General features: G+C 40.7%; 1 protein-coding gene across 7 annotated transcripts in view; it reads left to right on the top strand.

Annotated features, from left to right (window-relative positions):
- The window catches only part of MYLK (myosin light chain kinase), a 324,584-nt gene that overhangs the window by 245,024 nt on the left and 61,272 nt on the right, over nucleotides 1-18,288 (top strand). For all 7 annotated transcript variants that reach the window (XM_037913164.2, XM_043524849.1, XM_043524848.1 and 4 more), the window contains 4 exons: nucleotides 910-1,026; nucleotides 1,783-1,869; nucleotides 15,817-15,867; nucleotides 16,950-17,077. In XM_037913164.2, the coding sequence (XP_037769092.1) occupies nucleotides 910-1,026; nucleotides 1,783-1,869; nucleotides 15,817-15,867; nucleotides 16,950-17,077 (383 nt within the window). The remainder of the gene's footprint in view (nucleotides 1-909; nucleotides 1,027-1,782; nucleotides 1,870-15,816; nucleotides 15,868-16,949; nucleotides 17,078-18,288) is intronic.

Below are 18,288 nucleotides of genomic sequence, written 5' to 3'. Positions count from 1 at the left end.
ATGTGCCCAGAGTTGGACTGAGTAAGTCATTGGTACAGCCTCTACCTGTTGGAAACAGACTCTTGGTTCGCAGAAAATAGCATGTTTTAAACAGGAAATTTGTTTCCCTTGGGTTAGAATTCCATGGCCACAACAGAATTGAGGCAGAATCCTGCATTCTGTCCCTGTGACCCAAATGAAACCAAGTCTTGCACATTTTCCTCTAGGAATGCATTTGCTACAGCGATACCTTTGAGAGTGCTGACGTATTGGCCTTTTTATTTTTTGAGAGCTACCATTTTACTTGTTCTTTGAGCCATGCCAACAAAATGAAAGTGACTTTTGCAGTATCATTTTCAAGCTTAGGCACCTATTTTAGGTTACCCATTTTCACCCTTGGGTACTGAGATGAGACCAAACCAAAAGCCTGCATCTGATCAATTTGCAGAAGTCCTGTTGTCTGTAGTCTTAGACTGTAAGCTCTTTGGGGCAGGGACCATTTCTTTGCTATATGGTTGTACAACACCTAGCACAATCTGGCCCCAGTCTCAGGTGGGGCTTTTATGTGCTGCTGTAATACAAATAATTATTACTACTAACATAGGTTTGTATCTGGCTCTCGCATGCATCTCTACCAAAAGTTCATTTTAGGTGCTTCAGTCCTCTTTTGAGAATCAAAAGTAATGTACTTTATTTCAGCCTTCATATATAAGGTGTTCATCACTACAGTGAATTTGAAAATTGGCCTCTTAGTTTAATGAAACATATCTTCTAGCGTAGAGATACCAACAACATTTAAGAAACTGTGATCTACGGAACTCAGTAATGCCAGTACAGTTCAGCCACTCTGCTCCATCCCTGCTAGCAACGCTGTGCTTTCAGAATTTGCAAAATGCAATGTCCCTCTGACCTCTCTTTCCTTTGTGTTAGGGTCACTGTGCTCACTCACCATTGACAAGGCCTTGCCTGAAGATGTGGGCCAGTACCAATGCATAGCTGAGAATGCAGCTGGGAGAGCTGAATGTGCTTGCAAAGTGTTGGTGGATGGTAAGTCCTTTCCCAGATAGGGAAATTCCTTCAGTAAAACGTCCTCCTTCTTTCTGTATGTGCTCTTTCCCAACCTCATCCCTCACTAAATTGCAAAAAATAGCTGCCTGCTTCCTCCCTGCATTCTTTCTGTGAAAATCGTAACTTAATCCCCACAACAGACAGCCCAAGCAGAGAACCAGCAGGGAGCTGAGCACTGGGGATGCTTTGGGGTCTAATCCCTCTTTGCTCCTGCTGCCCACTGGGTTTCTAAAATGGCTTTAGAACAGTTAGTATAGAGTGTTGCTGGGCCTATGAGGATTTGCCTCTCTAAGCTCTCCGCATTCTGTCAGTCCATTTATAGGCGATCTGAGTTTCTTTGGTTAAAAGCCTCTTTTATGCCCCTCCGTCCTGAGCTGTGCAGAGAGCAGCTCAGGCGCAGCCCCCCTTCTTCTCATTGGTTAAGGAAGGCCTGTCATCCTTGGTAATGTCCCCGTTAATCAGAGCAGTTAACGGTATGAGCTTTATCGAGTGCCGCTGCTTCTGAACAGCAGAGAGCTTTCCTTCCTTGTTTGTCCCCCTTGTCTTTGGAACTTGGCATTCCCCAGCAACTGTGAGCAGTAAATCCTGTGTAAACAATGTGCAAACCAACAGTTTTGCCCAGCTTTGCAGGAAGACCAGAAACAAATTTATGACGAATGAGGGGAATATCTTCCCCTCCCCCTCAGTTCTTAAATAAGATGAATATTTTATTATTACTTTTGTTTTTAATTTCAGATCCCTCACCTAAAAAGACCCCAAAGTCTGCTGAGAAGAAGACCAAAAAGTCAAAGAGCTCGCTTCCCCCTGTACTCGCAACAGAGAGTAAGTGGTGTAGTGATTTAACAACTTCCTTTTCATTGGAATCATGAGTGCTTGAGCTTCAGTGGTACTTCCTGTGTATAGGCACAGTAATGAAGGCAGACAGCTTGTGTTGTTTCTTTAACCCTTCCATGCAGGTCATGCGAATCGAGAGTTTGTGCCTTAGGGAGAATGGAAGGGAGAGGCAACACTTTTTGACACATCCCACTCAGTTCTCAGTTCCCATCATGATGCAGTAAACTTACCACACAGATTCCTTTCTGATTGCTTTCTAAAAGGAACTTGGAAATTCTCAAGTGGTTTACTGTCACTGCAGATTCAAGACACACTATATTTCTTGTATGGAGAAGAGAGGGTACTGCAGGTGGCCCTGTAACCTGAATAAAATGTCATCTGTACCATAGTCTGCTCTATTTTTCTCCACTTGAATTGGATTATGGGGTTTGTGCACTTTTTGTTTCAAGCTAATAAGGTTCGGTTTGTTGGAGTGTTAATTGAAATGACTGTTGTCACTAGCCATAACCTGGAAAAATTCCTAGTGTATGTCAGTAAGATGCACTACATTTCTTTGCAGTAACAACACACTTGCATCTCTGCATATATCAGCAAGGTTAAGGAGAAAAGTGATTTTTGAATTAAACATTAAAGCTAGTGTGGTAATATACAGTTTAGTGTGGCACTGCAGCATTTAAAAGGAAGAGCAGCAGAACATATGATTTCCTAACATAGAGATGTCTCCCTGAAATGAACCTAAATCATTTAATACACTAGCTCTTAAAGAAGCTGTAGAGAGAAGATTCTCTTTAAATGGAAAAATTGTGTCCTCTTCTTTAAGATGTTTCCTTGTGTAACGTGTTTCTAATGGAGCCACAAAATAATATAATCATCTGTTTAAAAAAATAGTCTGCTTTTCTGGTAAACGGAGTATTTACAGCTTACTGTCGACTTGCCCAATACAATTTGATTCTGCACTGTAAGTATAGTAATGAACAGCACCTTTTGGATTGTTGATGCATAACAAGGCTGTTTTAGAGTAACAGCCGTGTTAATCTGTATTCGCAAAAAGAAAAGGAGTACTTGTGGCACCTTAGAGACTAACCAATTTATTTGAGCATGAGCTTTCGTGAGCTACAGCTCACTTCATCGGATGCAACCGATGAAGTGAGCTGTAGCTCACGAAAGCTCATGCTCAAATAAATTGGTTAGTCTCCAAGGCTGTTTTAGAGTAGCAGCCGTGTTAGTCTGTATCCGCAAAAAGAAAAGGAGGGCTCCTTTTCTTTTAACAAGGCTGTGTTTACCATGTAACCGCAAAATGTGTTGTCATGATACACACTGTGCATGAATCCTAAAAATGTACTGTAAGTGCTGCTCCCTGCCTACAAATACACGTGTTCTTCTTTGAAGGTGACTTGCACATTATGCTGTACCTACTCAAACACAACAGCTTGAGAATCTTTCCCTTAGTGTTCAATCCTGATCTGGGTGCAAGTTCACGTAGCTCCATTGCCTTCTGTGGAGCTACACTGATTTACACCAGCTGAGCATCTGACCTTAAAGGGAATAATAAGGGTTAAGAGGGACAATCAGCTTATACTTTACCTTCAGTAGAAAAGAAATTTACAAGGAATTGGAGGTTCAGATCCCTTTGGCAGCTTTGAACATATCAGCCTTAAGTCTCTCAAGGGGTGTGTACTCATCTTCCTGACATTCCTGTTTATGTTCCTCTGTGGTGACATACTTAATATACAAAACCAATTCAGTAGTGTTTACCATCTCAGACATAAGCTGAAATCCCGCTCAGATAATATACTAGTAAGAATCATTTCCATCTGAAAGACAATGGACTTAATGGTGTGTATGTGTGTGTGTGTGTGTGTGTGTACCTTGTTAAAGGATCACTATTACAACTGTGAGTGTCCCTCAAGAATGCCAATAAAGTAAGAGGTCCCAGTCTAAATACGGGTTAAGTTGTGCTCTGATCTCTTCCGGGCCATGTCATCTCCTCAGTCCTAGACTATCACCATCATATTACAATTGTAGGCTGTCTGTACCCCGCCTGCAGCTGTATTTTTGGATTAACTCTGTATTGTTTTCATTGTTTGATGATGGGTTTATTTGCAAGTTTATTGAAAACTAATTTAAAAAAAAAACACCTTCATTTCAAAGGGAAATGTACTAGTTGGTCCAATTTTATGTGAATGTCAATATCTGAACATAACGAATGTCCCACTAGCTTTGATAAGTGAATCCCTAGCTCAATGACTATTAATTGTCATTCATACTGGCAGGGAATAGTCATTCATGAAGGCGATGACATTTGATCAGGGAAAGAGAGTGAGCATGACATTGTACCCTGGTAGTTAGGATACTCGCCTAGGGACACCCAAGTTCACATCCCTGTTCCAATAGCTAATTATTTATAAAAAGTGGAAGAGCTTCAACAGGAGAGATTGAGACAGATCCATACCAAAATATCTGATAGGCCAGTGATAAGGATGCTCTCCTGCAGTGTGGGAGAGCCAACTTCAAATTCCTTGGGGACATCAGGCAGAGTGAAGAATTGAACCTGGGTCTCCTAGAAGAGAAGGTTCTAGAAGAGCACCCTAACCACTGGGCTGAAGAGTGTATGGGAGGTTCTTCTGCTTCTCCTAACATAGCAGCAGTTGTGGAATGAAAATTACAGTGGTCCAAGATCTAGGACTTGCCTCAATCCTGCCCAGTATTTCAGAAAAAAACCCTATAGACAAAGCAATCAATGACATTTTTAATATTGATGATATGCTGTTCCCCCAGAGTGCTACCATTGGCCAATGTCAACAGCCACCCTCAACTTCATCATTTGATTTAAAAAGAGAGTGTCATGGGTTCCCTTTGCGCCTGAATCAAGAGCCATTTTCTCATTTGGTTTGATTCTTCACTGCCTCCAGCCTTGGTTTGTCACTTACACCTGAACCAAATGCTAACCTGTAAAATACTACCAGATCAGAATAGTGATGTATTTACATTCACTCCACACACATGTCAATAAGCACACAAGGCCCTGGAGAATAGGAAGTTTGCAGAGTTTATGTACAGTTCCTTGCACTGCTGGAGCAGTCACATTGTCAGTGGATAATGCGTGGGCCACCAGTTGAGAAGCCACCAAAAAAGATATGGACAACTAATTCCCCTTAAAATTAATGGGAATTGGGCATCCAGATCTCCAATGTGGCTTTGAAAATCTTGGTCTACATCTCCAGTGTTTTATGAACTTTAACTAATCCTCATCTGCCCTATCAAGATGAATGTTGTCCTCTGTTATGGAGTGGGAAGCTGAGGCAGATAAGTTTAAGACTACCATTTTCAAAGCTGACTAGTGATTTTTTGGTACTCAACTCAAATTGTCCTTAAAGGGATGGATTTTCAGAGGTTGAGTAGCCAGTATTTTCTAAAATTGAGGCCCCTTTAAAGTGTCCTATGTAGGGTATCCAAAATAATTAGTTTCTTTACCAAAATAATCAACCAAAAATAAGTGTGTGATAACAGCTGGAAGCTGTTGCAGAGGGTTTCTGATTGAACCAGGGCTTAACAGTGCAACAACACAAATCTGTTGTGTTGAGTGGGAACAAACTGAATGCAGGTCACAATGAGTAATGCAGTGATCCAGGCACTGATTCACTCTGAAATGGTCTTCTAGAATTCAACGCCTTCAAAACTGAGATGCAAGAGAAGAATGACACACTTGTGAGTGTCTTGAAATAAATGCCTGCTATATTCTGCAGGCATATTTCACTACACTGCTTTAAGCTAAATATTAAGGAATGGTGCCTAACTCTTGTCAGCAGATGAAGTAAATTCCATTAGGTTGTATTGGATTCTCCCATCTCAACTTCACGTATTACAACTCCCACTTACACAATACATGTTGAAGGGATGATTTAACACAGAGATTAATCAGATCAGGTGCAACTTCTCCCTCTGCTCAGTGAAAAATGCATTGTACTGTGTCAGAGAAAATATCTTGTGTATTGATTTTATTTATTTATTTGAAAAGGAACAGGCCCAGGAACAGGAACTACAGTATTTAAAAGTATTAGGTATCCTGCTGAAATAAATCTTTATACCTGCTACTACATGAAATCTGTTTGATTTCATGTCAAACAAATGTTATGCTTTCTTTTGCTGACAGTTGTTAATAAAATGTCATCACGACACTATCCAGAACAAATCCTCTGGAAGGCTCTGGGCTTATCTTACCAGATCTGGTTTCTCAGCATCACTGTTGCATGGATGGAATGCTGAGCAGAGGCATGACTGGAAGACAATGTCATAAATATAAATGTGTCAGGGGTTCTTTATCATGTTACATATTTATCTCCAGAGCAGAGAGGATTCAGAGCATTTTAATTGCTGTAGAAAAATCAGCAGTCGATGACCAAGTGATTAGCACATAGTTCTGTTAGTCGCTCTTCAATAAAAAAACCTTGTCTGAGAATCCAAGTCTGTAGGAGCCATTTTAAGTAAACGTCACATTAAAGAGCCAGACTTGACGTGTCTGGTTTGGGAGGTATATAATCAAATCATAAAACACTTCAGTTTATACACTGTTATCTATTCCTTGTCAACATGGAATGACAACTTTTGTGAGTTATTACTATAGTGTAAGTACAAACCATGGCCACTAATGCATATTTCTCCTTTATGAAATGAAGTGCTTCCACATCCATTTGCTGTGTCACTCTTTCAAGCTCTTTTACTTCTACATAAAATTTGCCCAGTTACAGTCAATGATTCTTTCTTCTTCTTGTGAGGATGAAGAAACTAACTGCATCTGGGAAATCAGATACCCCTAGGTTAGGACAAAATTATGCAGGAAAAATATCAAACCCAGTATTTTGCTGTTCCAACAGGCAGTGATTTCCTCCTAGCAGCAGTGGGAGATCTGTGCGTTTAGGGAATGCAAAATGTGTTAGCAGAGAACTGTGCATCAGAAATGGATGCAGAATTTTTACCCTAAAGAGCAAATCCCATGCCCTGTTCAAGTAACTGGCCCCAGGCACTGTGCAGATACAGCAAGGGATGGAGAAGAGGAGATTCTGTTGCAATGAGGATTGTTCTCACTCCCCAGGGGAGTGGGGAACATTTTAAGGGTCCAATCAAGCAACTCCAAGCTGCTTCCCTTGCTCCACCCCCTCTCCCAGGATGTTCGTGCCCCACCCATTGCATGCTGCCATGTAGAGTGTTTCCAAAAGCAGGGCTGTGTTCTGGGCAGTAACTGCAAAGCATTCAGCACCGTATCTTGTATGTTGGAATAACCAGTTCATTGGTCAGGAAGCCTCTTTCCCCATAGATAGTGGGACTGGATTTGTTCACAAGTGCAGCTGAAATCTGTTTCCTTAATATACACAATGAAGAGGACTCTTGAGCTGTAGCATTCGGATCTGGACCTGAGCTTCCCCAAAGCTCGGGGCATTTGGAGCAGAAGTTTCAATTGGGCACACCTGGGTTTTGTGAAAATGAGAATTAGTCAAATGTAAACTATCTGAAATAAAAGTGCATAAGAGACTCAGCTTGTTGAATTTTTAATTGATGCCTTCATTTACAATAGAGAATCCAGTTCATGTATATGTAAAGCCATAGAGAAATAGTCACCTATTGTGTAAATTATTCCTCCTTGGTGCCTAGTTCACCACCATCTAACTTATGCCAGGTATGCTACTTGAATTCCTGCCAGGTTACTTTACAGTTTATGCCATAGTGACATTTTCTAACAGAGTGAACATTGGCAAAGAACAGTATTTTCCATGGGCTTTGCTTACAGTTCATCCTACATAACTGCATGTTGCCAGAAGAGGAGTGACTTCTATTAATTGTCTTAAATGGAGAGAAATGAGAAATATGTTTTTTGCAACATAGGACTGAACCAGAGAGATGCTACACACTGTAAATTTCCAGTGAAATAATCTAGTAAGCATTTGAGAACTCTAGTATGTAACAGAAACATAAGACAGACTAGGTTTTCAAAAACAGGAGCATAAAGCTGGGCTCCTAAATCCATTCTTAGACTCCTTAAGTGCTGAACACCCAGCCACTCTCACTGAAGTCCCTCAGAGCAGCTGAATGCTCTGCGTTTTTGAAAATCAAGCCCATATACTTAGGAGTCTAAATATCCACTCAAGAATTTGGCTTTAGGCACCTAATTCTGCAGCTTGTCCATGGCATCTTAGCTCCAGGTCTTACGTAATTGAAGGCGATGAGGGCTGTAAGTGCTCACAACCTCATGGTATGTGAGGAACATGAAAACTACAAGAGCCCGACTTCTCAACCTTGCTCCCACTGAAATCAGTGGTAAAATTCCCATTGATTTCAGTGGTGTAGGGTCAGATCTGAGGAGCCTATATTTCTATTTCATGCTAGGTTTCTATATACTTACTAGCCTTGGTTTAATGTGTTGTAGGAACAGCCTGTGTCCTATCAAAGCTCTTTTGAACCAGTCTTCTCATCTACCATGGCTGTTAAGAAAATAATGTCTCCTACTATATTTAATCTTCTGAATAAAGGAGGCTTGGAGTGTGTCAGTGTGTCTTCTCTCTTCCCTGGGAAAGTCTATGTGAATTTCCCCAGATTTCTTAAGGGAGGCTGGTGAAAAAAATAATGATGGATCTGTCTTTAAATGATTTAGAAGCTAAATATGGGATTTTCCATTGAACCAGCTGGTCATTTTTAATGAGAAAATAAAAGCTATTCTAGACTCTGCAGAATGAAAAATATGTTACCCCACAAATCTCTGGCCTGGATGGCAAATGAGTTATTCTGTCTAGCTTCTGTTTGTCACCAAATTTAACTCTTTGATTACTAAGTTAATAAGCATTTGTCTCCAAAGGTTGTGAGAAAATCGCTGCTTGAGAAATTGTGAACCTAGAACTGTTTAGTTTTCAACCCTTCACTACTGTTTCCGGACTATTGGGCAGGTTCTCTTGTCGCTGCTGTACTTTCCTTTCCAGCTATTTATGTATGTTCTTATATCTATGTGTCATGGATCAGCAATAAATTACAGTACCAGAGGACACCACATTATAGTCTAATCTTATATTCCACGTTCTTCAGTGGTGACTGGGTGTTATAAGCATCTGTCTGTCACCAGACCACAGAGGATATGAATCTCTTACAGCCCAACCTAGAGAGGCTTGGGTCTTTAGCTTAAACTATTAGCTGCTTATATTGTTAGGTCAGGAGGTTCCTGGTGTGTCAGCCAAGATGATGGTCATAATGCTTGCTTTTTGAGTTCTGTCTCTTATTTGATATCTCTGTATATTTTTGTATTTTAAAATGTGATGTTCTTGCATGTTTGATGTAGGAGATAGAGAAGGTTGTTCAACCTTTTGTATTTTAAGAGATAAAAGTGTTGTAATGTTTCCATTTGAATATATTTGTTGCTGATTGGTGAAGGGGTAGAAGGCCAGCTATTAGATACCAGGTGTTCCATGCCACTTTCTCTAGTTGATTATACCAGTTTTCATCCCCATAACTTTGCTTAATTTGGTAGGGAGTGTCTCTGTCAGTGCTTTCATTTCTTGTGCTTTGTCTTGTTTGTTATGCATAATTGCTAATGTATAATAGGGACCATAGATGGCATTTTTAATATGAAAGGTCAGTGGAATTACACCAGGAAAAATCCCATTGTTCCCAAGGAAGGAACAATGATCTTTTGGCTAGTCATGGGACTGGGACTTAGAAGATGTATATTCAGTTCCCAGGATTGTACGTTCTTGAAGACAGGGACTGTTTCCTACTATATGTTGTATTGTGCCTAGCACAGTTGGGTCTGGTCTCAAGGCTGCTATGGGCAATTCCAATGTCCTACTGAGTAACATTTTTTTCACTTGTTAATGCAGTTTCTTTAGCATCTATCAGTGCTAAATGCAATTTATGTATCCACTGTAGATTGAAACTGTAGCATAGCAGATTCCCAAGATATCTTGAAGGGGAATATGAGACTGACCAAAAGAGCCTTTTACTCCTAATGGCTAGAGAAGTTTCCTACCCGAGTTACCTTTTGCTCATTTCCTTTATTTCAGGGAGAACATGATCCCCAGATATTAATCCCTGTGCTGGCCAAGGGGAGGTGAAGACTTACGTATTTAGGGCTACTCTGTGCTGCTCCAAGAGGAGCCTGGGGAAGGCATTGTGCCTTTAAGGAATCATAAAGGGGGGAGGTGCAAGGATCCATGCTGACATCTCACCACACCTGTTTGCTCATGGTGTGGAGAGTCTCAAGCCTGTAGCCCCTGGTCCTTCCTCACCCTGAGCCACGACTGGTTTACGTCCTGCGCAGCTGTGCGAGGAGATGTGCCTTACACTGCCTTACTCTGCTGTTTGGATGCATACGATCACGATACAAACACATGGCAAGGGTACTAACTGTACTCTTCCAGCATGTGCTGAAGTCCATCCCTATTCAGGGCAGCTCTTAAGCACGTGCTTAACTTTAGGCATGTGCTTAAGGCCCATTAAATCAGTGGGAGTTAAGCACGTCCTGGAAGTGCTGTCCTAAATAAGGATGTTTTCTTGAATTGGGGTCAAAATGAAGGACAGGCTTCACCTGGACAACCAAGTGTCCATGCTGTAGTTACATTCGCTTTTCCTTTGATATTTTATGAAGGCTCAGGCTGTGCAGAGAGCAGTTTCCGGGAGAGGGGACTCTGACTATTTTTAGTAGAATTCCAAAAAAGGGAAACAACAAAGAAAGAAAGGCTTCCAAGCATCTCTGCTCCCACGAATTTAACATTGCGGCCAGGGAAACAGACGAACCAAATGTTCCACAGATATCATCCCGCAGAGGAATCTTTCCCTTTCAATGTATATCCTCCGGCTGGCTCAAATAAACTCCCTAACAGGCAAATCTGTCTATAAAGTTATGTAAATACCAGCCTGGTGCTGTTTACATTATGTCATTTCTGGGAGGCTGATTCATTTAGGGAGAGAATATTGTGTCCTTTTGTCTCCTGTAAGCTGGTGTTCAGCTTCAGCCCCTTTCAATGTAAATGTAAATATCAGAAGAGAGACATGTTGTCTTTTCTAAACAGCTGAAGCATCCTTGAACCAAATAACTACCATTTTCCAAGAATCTCAAATATTTTAATGAAAACAATCATTTTGACCTTGTCAACTTGGTTAATGTTATTAGCTTTCTTTTTTGGAACTGTCTCCAGCAGCTAATGAGAGAAATTTGGTTATGCCCTTTGCAGGAGACATACAGTGGGAGCTGGAGTTTTCAGGGTGAGGTCCAAGAACAATGAAGTAAATTCTGTTAGTGAGAACAGATATAAGCTCTGTAATATATGCATGCACTCGTCCCAAATTGCCCCAGCTTTTTCTTCCTGCCCAGGGCTATTTGTGGCTGTAAAATAAGATCAGGATCATCAGTCAGACCTTCTCGCTACCCCTACCCAGTCTGTGTTCTTTTGATGAAGTGCAGTGGCAGTCTGCACATCTACTGTTAAGTACAAGTAATGCTCAGGATTTTTTCAGCATCTCTGTGTTATACTAAAAGCAGCAATCCCAGCTGAGTGAAGTGATAGGTTTATGTTCTCTGCTCAGCTGGTACGGAAATCCTCACTGATGCGAGAGCCTTTTAAACTGCCTGAGCCTGGCCCTTAATTCTCACAGGGTTAAGCGCTGTGTATTAGTTTCACTTGCAGTGTAAATTTCACAGGTGGTGGTTCATTGTACATCTTCACATATATATACACGCTGGGCATTTCCATTGATGAAGTAACTATCACTGGGTTAATTTGTGAATGAATGAATAGTGTGGAATGATGTGGCACTCTTGTTTTATGAACTGAGTGGCTGGTAGGTAGTAGGCAGAGGGAAGTGATAGATGTGTATAAATATGTATATACATACACTCGTGTGTGTGTGTGTATTGTATTATCTCCTTGAAAGTACATGAATGTGAAAAGCTAGAGATTGAAACGTAGATAACCAAGAAAAAAAATCTGGTGAGATGTACTCAGACTGAATCTTAAAAAAACAAGAGAATTTGGAGATAGAAATGACTCCACTCATTGCCTTGCCTGTTAGCTGGGATATAGCGGCATGTATATAGTTTATGTTATGACTATTTGAATGTATCAGACAGAGTTTAGCATAGATCATGTTAGATCAGAACCTCGTGCCTTTCCTATTACTTGTCCTGCACTGGAGTTTCTAAAAGTTGGCCATTGAACCTTCAACCCAGGAAAGTATTTGGCAAATTGTGCTCATTCATGTGCACCGATGTCCCTTAATGTCATTCATGTGAGACTTACTACAATAAGTAGTCAATGAGATCACTTTCACAGCTTTAACTAGCACTTAAAGCCTTTATTGTTCTTGGAGGACAGTCAATATTAATTTCACTCTCAATTTAGAATACTCTTAGGAAACAGGGAGAATCTGATGTGCAGTGCAGCAAAAAGAATAATACATACCTAGTATAAGCCAATATAGTTCAATAAATGTACATGGCACTATACAGTAATGGAGTTGAGCTAAACAAATAACAAAGGACACAATCCACTCCTCTAGAAGTCATTTGTAAAACTTGCATTAACTTCAGTGAGGGCAGAATCAAACACCACTTTGGGGTTTACAATACAAATAGAAGGCAAGATTCCACAAACATTAATGACTAGCATCTACTCACATAAGTATGTGCTATTGATAGTGGGATTGCTCATGGGAACAGAGGCTATTCAGCATGGGTAGGCATTGCAGAATCAGGCCAATGGCAAACATAGTTGAACAGTTACTCATAGAATCTCACTCTTTTTGTTTTACTCATACAGATTTGGGGAAAGGTGTGGGTTGGAGGGTATTTACCTGATGTAGGTAGATGACCATCCTTAGAGCACTGATGCTGTACAAGACCCAGAGGTAACTAGGCTGATGACCCAAAAAGTGATAGTCCTCTTTAAGGAGTTGTATTTCTAAAAGTATATGTCTAAAGTTAACGAGACAAGGGAGTGAGGTAATATCTTTTATGGGACCAAGTTCTGTTGGTGAGAGAGACAGGTGACCTGAAGACGAGCTCTGTGTAAGATATTACCTCACCCCCTCAGCCTTGTCTCTCTAATGTCCTGGGACCGACACAGCTACAACAATACTGTACATGTCTACAGTTAAACAGGAGTGGGTCCTGGTGGAGTATGTAGTGAAATGGGTGAATATGAAATGCTCTGGTGGTTCAGTTATGTTAGGGTAAGCTCCCCAAAGGTAGATACCAAAGTGAACCAATAACCAGCTAAATAAGTCTCTAAGGAACAGGCTTTCTTAGGGGATATACAATACTTCCTGTTTTGTGACTCAGCTGTAAGTATTATGAGAATAGACTTTCTGTGTATCACAGTACTTCTGGTCCCAACCAAAACCAATACATGGAGTGCATGTGAAAATTAAGCATAATATTTTTGAGGGGGAAGTTAAACTTTTTTATAAACGGAAAGTGATATTGACCAGTTTCATTGTCCAAACTTTGCAAAATATTCAAAAAAATGAAGAGAAAAAGCATTGATGCTGAAAACTAAATTATAAAATTCTTTCTACTGAAACAATCTAAAGTGATAAGTGAGAACTGCCATCTCTGCTAATACTAGGGATTGAACTGGGGAACACCATAGCTAGAAGCTGAGTAAAAAACCAAGCCCTGTGTAACGGTGTCCCCCCCATAAGGCTTTATGGAAATATACTTATGAATGTATATATGACATAACTAGAATGTGTTTTATGCTACATATGCCATGTAACACATCTCTGTAAAGGTTGTAATCTACTGAATCTATTAATCCTATTTTTATCATTTTTGTATTCAAAGTTATGAATATTGGCTGCATACTTGTTTGATTCTGAGTAGGTTTTAGTGAAGCAGTTGGTCAGCTTCCTGAGAAAAGACTATTCTCAGTAAGTGCCCAGTCAAGAAGCCCTTAAGCCAACAATGAACTTGGAGACGCCAATCCACATCTAGGCTTTCCCAGGAATGTGGCTTGGCTGGTAAGGAACTCAGTCATGCATGGACTGTGACTTGCCCAGGTGACTCCAAAACTCCATTTTGTAGCTGGACTTTGCATAGGAGAGAGGAGGGGGTCTCCACCCACAAGAGGAAGTCTATTTAAACTCCTGGAAGACCCCTCTATTTTTGTCTTCAGCTGGCTAAAGAGAGAGCCTCTCCACCCACAAAGATACCTGAAAGAAACTGAAACAAAGGACAGTATCGACAGGGGGTGTGAGTGATTTCTGGACCCAGACTAGAAGGAGACTAGTCTGTAAAAGAAAGCTTACTGGAACTGGTGAGGTTTTTATCTGTATTCAGTTTTATTACTGTATTAGGCTTAGATTTGCTTTTGTTATTTTATTTTGCTTGGTAATTCACTTTGTTCTGTCTGTTACTACTTGGAACCTCTTAAATCCAACTTTCTGTATTTAATAAAATCACTTTTTACTGATTAATTAACCCAGAGTATGTATTAATACCTGGGGGTGGGGAGGCAAACAGCTGTGCATACCTCTCTATCAGTGTTAGAGGGCAAACAATTTACGAGTTTACCCTATAAAAGATATATACAGGGTAAAACGGATTTATTTAGAGTTTGGACCCATTGGGAGTTGGGCATCTGAGTGTTAAAGACAGGCACACTTCTGTAAGCTGCTCTCAGTTAAGCTTGCAGTTTGTGCGATGTGATTCAGACCTGGGTCTGGGTTTGCAGCAGGCTTGTGGGTCTGGCTCAAACCAGGCAGGGTACTGAAGTCCTAAGCTGACAGGGCAGGAAAGCAGGAGCAGAAATAGTCTTGGCACATCAGGTGGCAACTCCCAGGTGGTTGCTGTGATCCAACCCATCACAGCCCTGTATTTAGCGGCTGTAGCAGACTCATATCCTGCATGGACCAGGTATAGAATGGATATGTAACACAGAGTGAGCAGTGAGTTACATTAGTAACACGAGCAAACGCTGTAAAAACTGTATTTTGTTTGCTATATGCATTACTGTTTTCAGAGCTCAGAACAATAAAACTACTGCAGTTCTAATTAAATGTTCCACAGCTTCAAGAAAAAGGCTTTTTATAAAGACTGAGGGCAATACTTGCAGGTACAGAATGTTCAGTACCTGTTTAAAGGGGAGATTTAAATGAGAGAGAGAGAGTGTGTTTTTACAATTTGATCTCCCATCACATTTTTCATAAATAATGGACCAAAGGTTTCAAACATAGGTTCGGCTGGTGTATGTGTATTTAAGCTCCTAAACATATGTGGTCTAATATTTGAAAATGTGGAGAAACCCCAATTTCTACTGAAGTCAATGAGAGCTGCAGCCCCTGTCTAGCATACACATGGATTTAGGAACCTAAATGTAGGCAGCTAGGTTTAAAATGCCAGTCCATATTTTTAACAATGGTGAGATTCCCGGCATCTTGGAAAATGGCAAAAGCTGTCCCCATTCACAAAAGCAATGAAAAATACTAGAGTTCAGTTCCTGTATATGCCATTTCTACATCAGCACGTGAGGAGCAAATAAGAAATAGAAAATCAATTACCTAGTTTTAGTTGGGGTTTTCTCTAAACTATTCAGCAATTTGCATATTGAAAATATGTGTGATATCCAGCATGTGGTGGATCTCAGCCATTTGTCTGGGCCAAAACCAAATATGGTGGGTACTCAAACGCAGATGAGCACAAATCTCATAGGAACAGGGATGCCAAACTGCCTTAGGCACCTTTGAAAATCCCAGCCATAAATGTGTGTATTCTAAGGATCAGGTCAGACTCCTTGAAAGTGCTTTCGAGAAGCAATACAAGTGTAACGTAGATTTTTGTGCTGGAGTGAGCTCAACAACAATACTGCCAGGAATGTGACTATTTGTATAATTAAATTTGTACCTCCCAAAACTCACCTGCTAATGAACTATTTAATTTTTTTATTTATTTTTTACTAGGTGAAGCAACAGTGAAAAAGAAACCAGCTCCAAAGACCCCCCCAAAGGCAGGTAAACGGCTGCATTTTGTTGCATTGTAAGCATAGGCAGTAATGCAATAGGATTTCCAAGAAAAGGTCACTCCTACCTTGAAACAATTGTTTGCCTGCTTCATGTTTTCTTCTGATTAAATGGTAGGTTTGATGTTCTAGGGGGAGAATTTCAAAAGCACCATGTTCCCCATCTCTAGTAGCTCCACCTAAACTTAAGGTTGCTCAACAGTTTCTGTTAAAGGACCCTGTGTTCGGATGTTTATAACTTGGGCAAACGTTAACCATTGAAGCTGATGTTTGCCATGGTCCAGTCTGAATTTTCATCCAAAACAGGTCAGCCAGGGGCTGCTGGGCACCAGAACTCAGAGAGGAAGACCATCTCTCCTGTGCTCTGAGCGCAGTGCTGACTGGTGCCCAGGCAGTGAGGAGGCAAAAGAGGAAGCAATTGAATTCAAAAGTCAAGAAGTGAGGCATGGGGGTGGAGGATGGGAGCCAAAGGATAGGAGCAGAGGGGAAAAGATTGGCAGGAGATGGGAATACAGTGCCAGAAAGGTCCGTAACCACTAAAGCCCCTTTCCCTCCAAAATCTGGAATTGAACCAAGGAGTCCCAAATTTCTACATTCCTCTGCTGTCAGAAAATAACTGTGACACCCATTGGCAAAGTGTGTGTCTTATCTCCTTCTAGTGGCTGATCTACAAGAGGATAACAATGTGCTATTGCTGCCAGTTACTCCTTTAGCTCACAGACTTTAAGGCCAGAAGGGACCATCGTGATCATCTAATCTGACCTCTTGCGCATTGCAACCAACAGAACCTCGCCCACCCACTCCTACAATAGACCCATAACCTCTGGCTGAGTTACTGAAGTCCTCAACTTATGATGTAAAGACTTCAAGTTACAGAGAATCCACCATTTCCTGTAGTTCAAACCAGCAAGTGACCTGTGCCCCATGCTGCAGAGGAAAGCAAAAAAACCCCCAGGGTCTCTGCCAATCTGACCGGGGGGGGCGGGATTCCTTCCTGACCCCAAATATGTACTCACTCAACTGTTCAGGAAAATAGAAAATATAATTCTCTAAAGAGATGGGTTTTTTTCTCAGTTCTTCCCCCTCAGATCATTCAGTTCCCAGAAGACAGAAAAGTCCGTGCTGGTGAATCAGTGGAACTGTTTTGCAAAGTAGTAGGAACGCCACCTTTAACTTGCACCTGGATGAAATTCCGAAAGCAGGTAAATTGTCTTTGACGTGTTTTAACAATGAATGATGATTAATTTGAGAAATGCCTGAAACAATGTCTAACTAAAAGGATACATCATCTGAAAGGAGTTTGCTGTGTGAAACATTTCTCTCCTGCCCTTGATACAAGAAATCCCCCTTTCTTCATTGGTGCTTCAGGTTTTCAGCTTCGCAGATGGAACCAAATGCCATTGAAAAATACTCTTGAGTAAAGAGCGTCTTACAACAAAAATATCTCCACACTAAAGATGTTTGTTGTGGATATGAATGTTCCCACAATCTATTGTTGTACAGTTTCTTCCCCTTTAATTAATTAAACCTCACTGGGACTTAAGCACATACTTAAGCACTGTTCCTGAAGAGGGAAAATTTCCTGAATAAGGGCTTTAGTGAACAAGTTCAGACACTTTAAACTCAGCAGCTCAGTATGATCTCCAGCTAGCAGAAGCTGGAGTATCTTATTGGCATGGAGCAAAGATAAATATCTGCTGGAGCGGCTACTATTTATTTGATTATGAAGTTGCTCAGCGCTCTGCAGTACACAGATAAAAACAGTCCCTGCCACAAGGAAGCTTAGAATCTAGACCTGAGTTTGTCAAGATGATTGTTGAACATTTCATCAGGGGAATTCGGGGCTCTATATTAATGGCACAGTCTATTGCAAGTTCAACCTTTTTAAACATTTTAAGCCCGTTGCCTTTTATTCTGAAGTACCCTCTTCTTATATTATGGAAAGGGTGTCTGGTAGCATCCAAATAATTTTCTCTCTACCATTCATTATTTTATATGCCTCTGTGTTATCTCCTCTGAGGCTTTTCTTTTCCAAATTAAACATTTCTAAACTTCTTTTAATTTCTGCAACCTTAAGACTGATTTAGGAACAAGTAGACCATTTTTATCAATATTATTTTTATTGCAGTAGCCTCAAAGAGATTCAGTGTCCTCAAAGAATCCTGCGCTACATCTTCAAAAGACAAGCCTAGGAGCTAGCTTTCCCAGACACTAAAAATTAGGGCCTGAACAGAGACGCTGGATTTATGGCTTCTTACAACAATCTAAAACTCACTGAATCCTCCCCCAGCCTATTTTTTCTCCTTTCCTCCTTAGGACTGCTGAGATGTTAACTGACCACTTCACCTTGGATAGTTCCTTGAAATATGCATTAATTACTTACGCTAAGCAATCTGTTCCACCTTTTATTTAG

Source organism: Chelonia mydas, chromosome 11 (assembly GCF_015237465.2).
Source record: "Chelonia mydas isolate rCheMyd1 chromosome 11, rCheMyd1.pri.v2, whole genome shotgun sequence".
In the NCBI taxonomy this organism is placed as follows: Eukaryota; Metazoa; Chordata; order Testudines; family Cheloniidae; genus Chelonia; species Chelonia mydas.
This window is presented reverse-complemented; position numbering and strand designations above follow the sequence as displayed.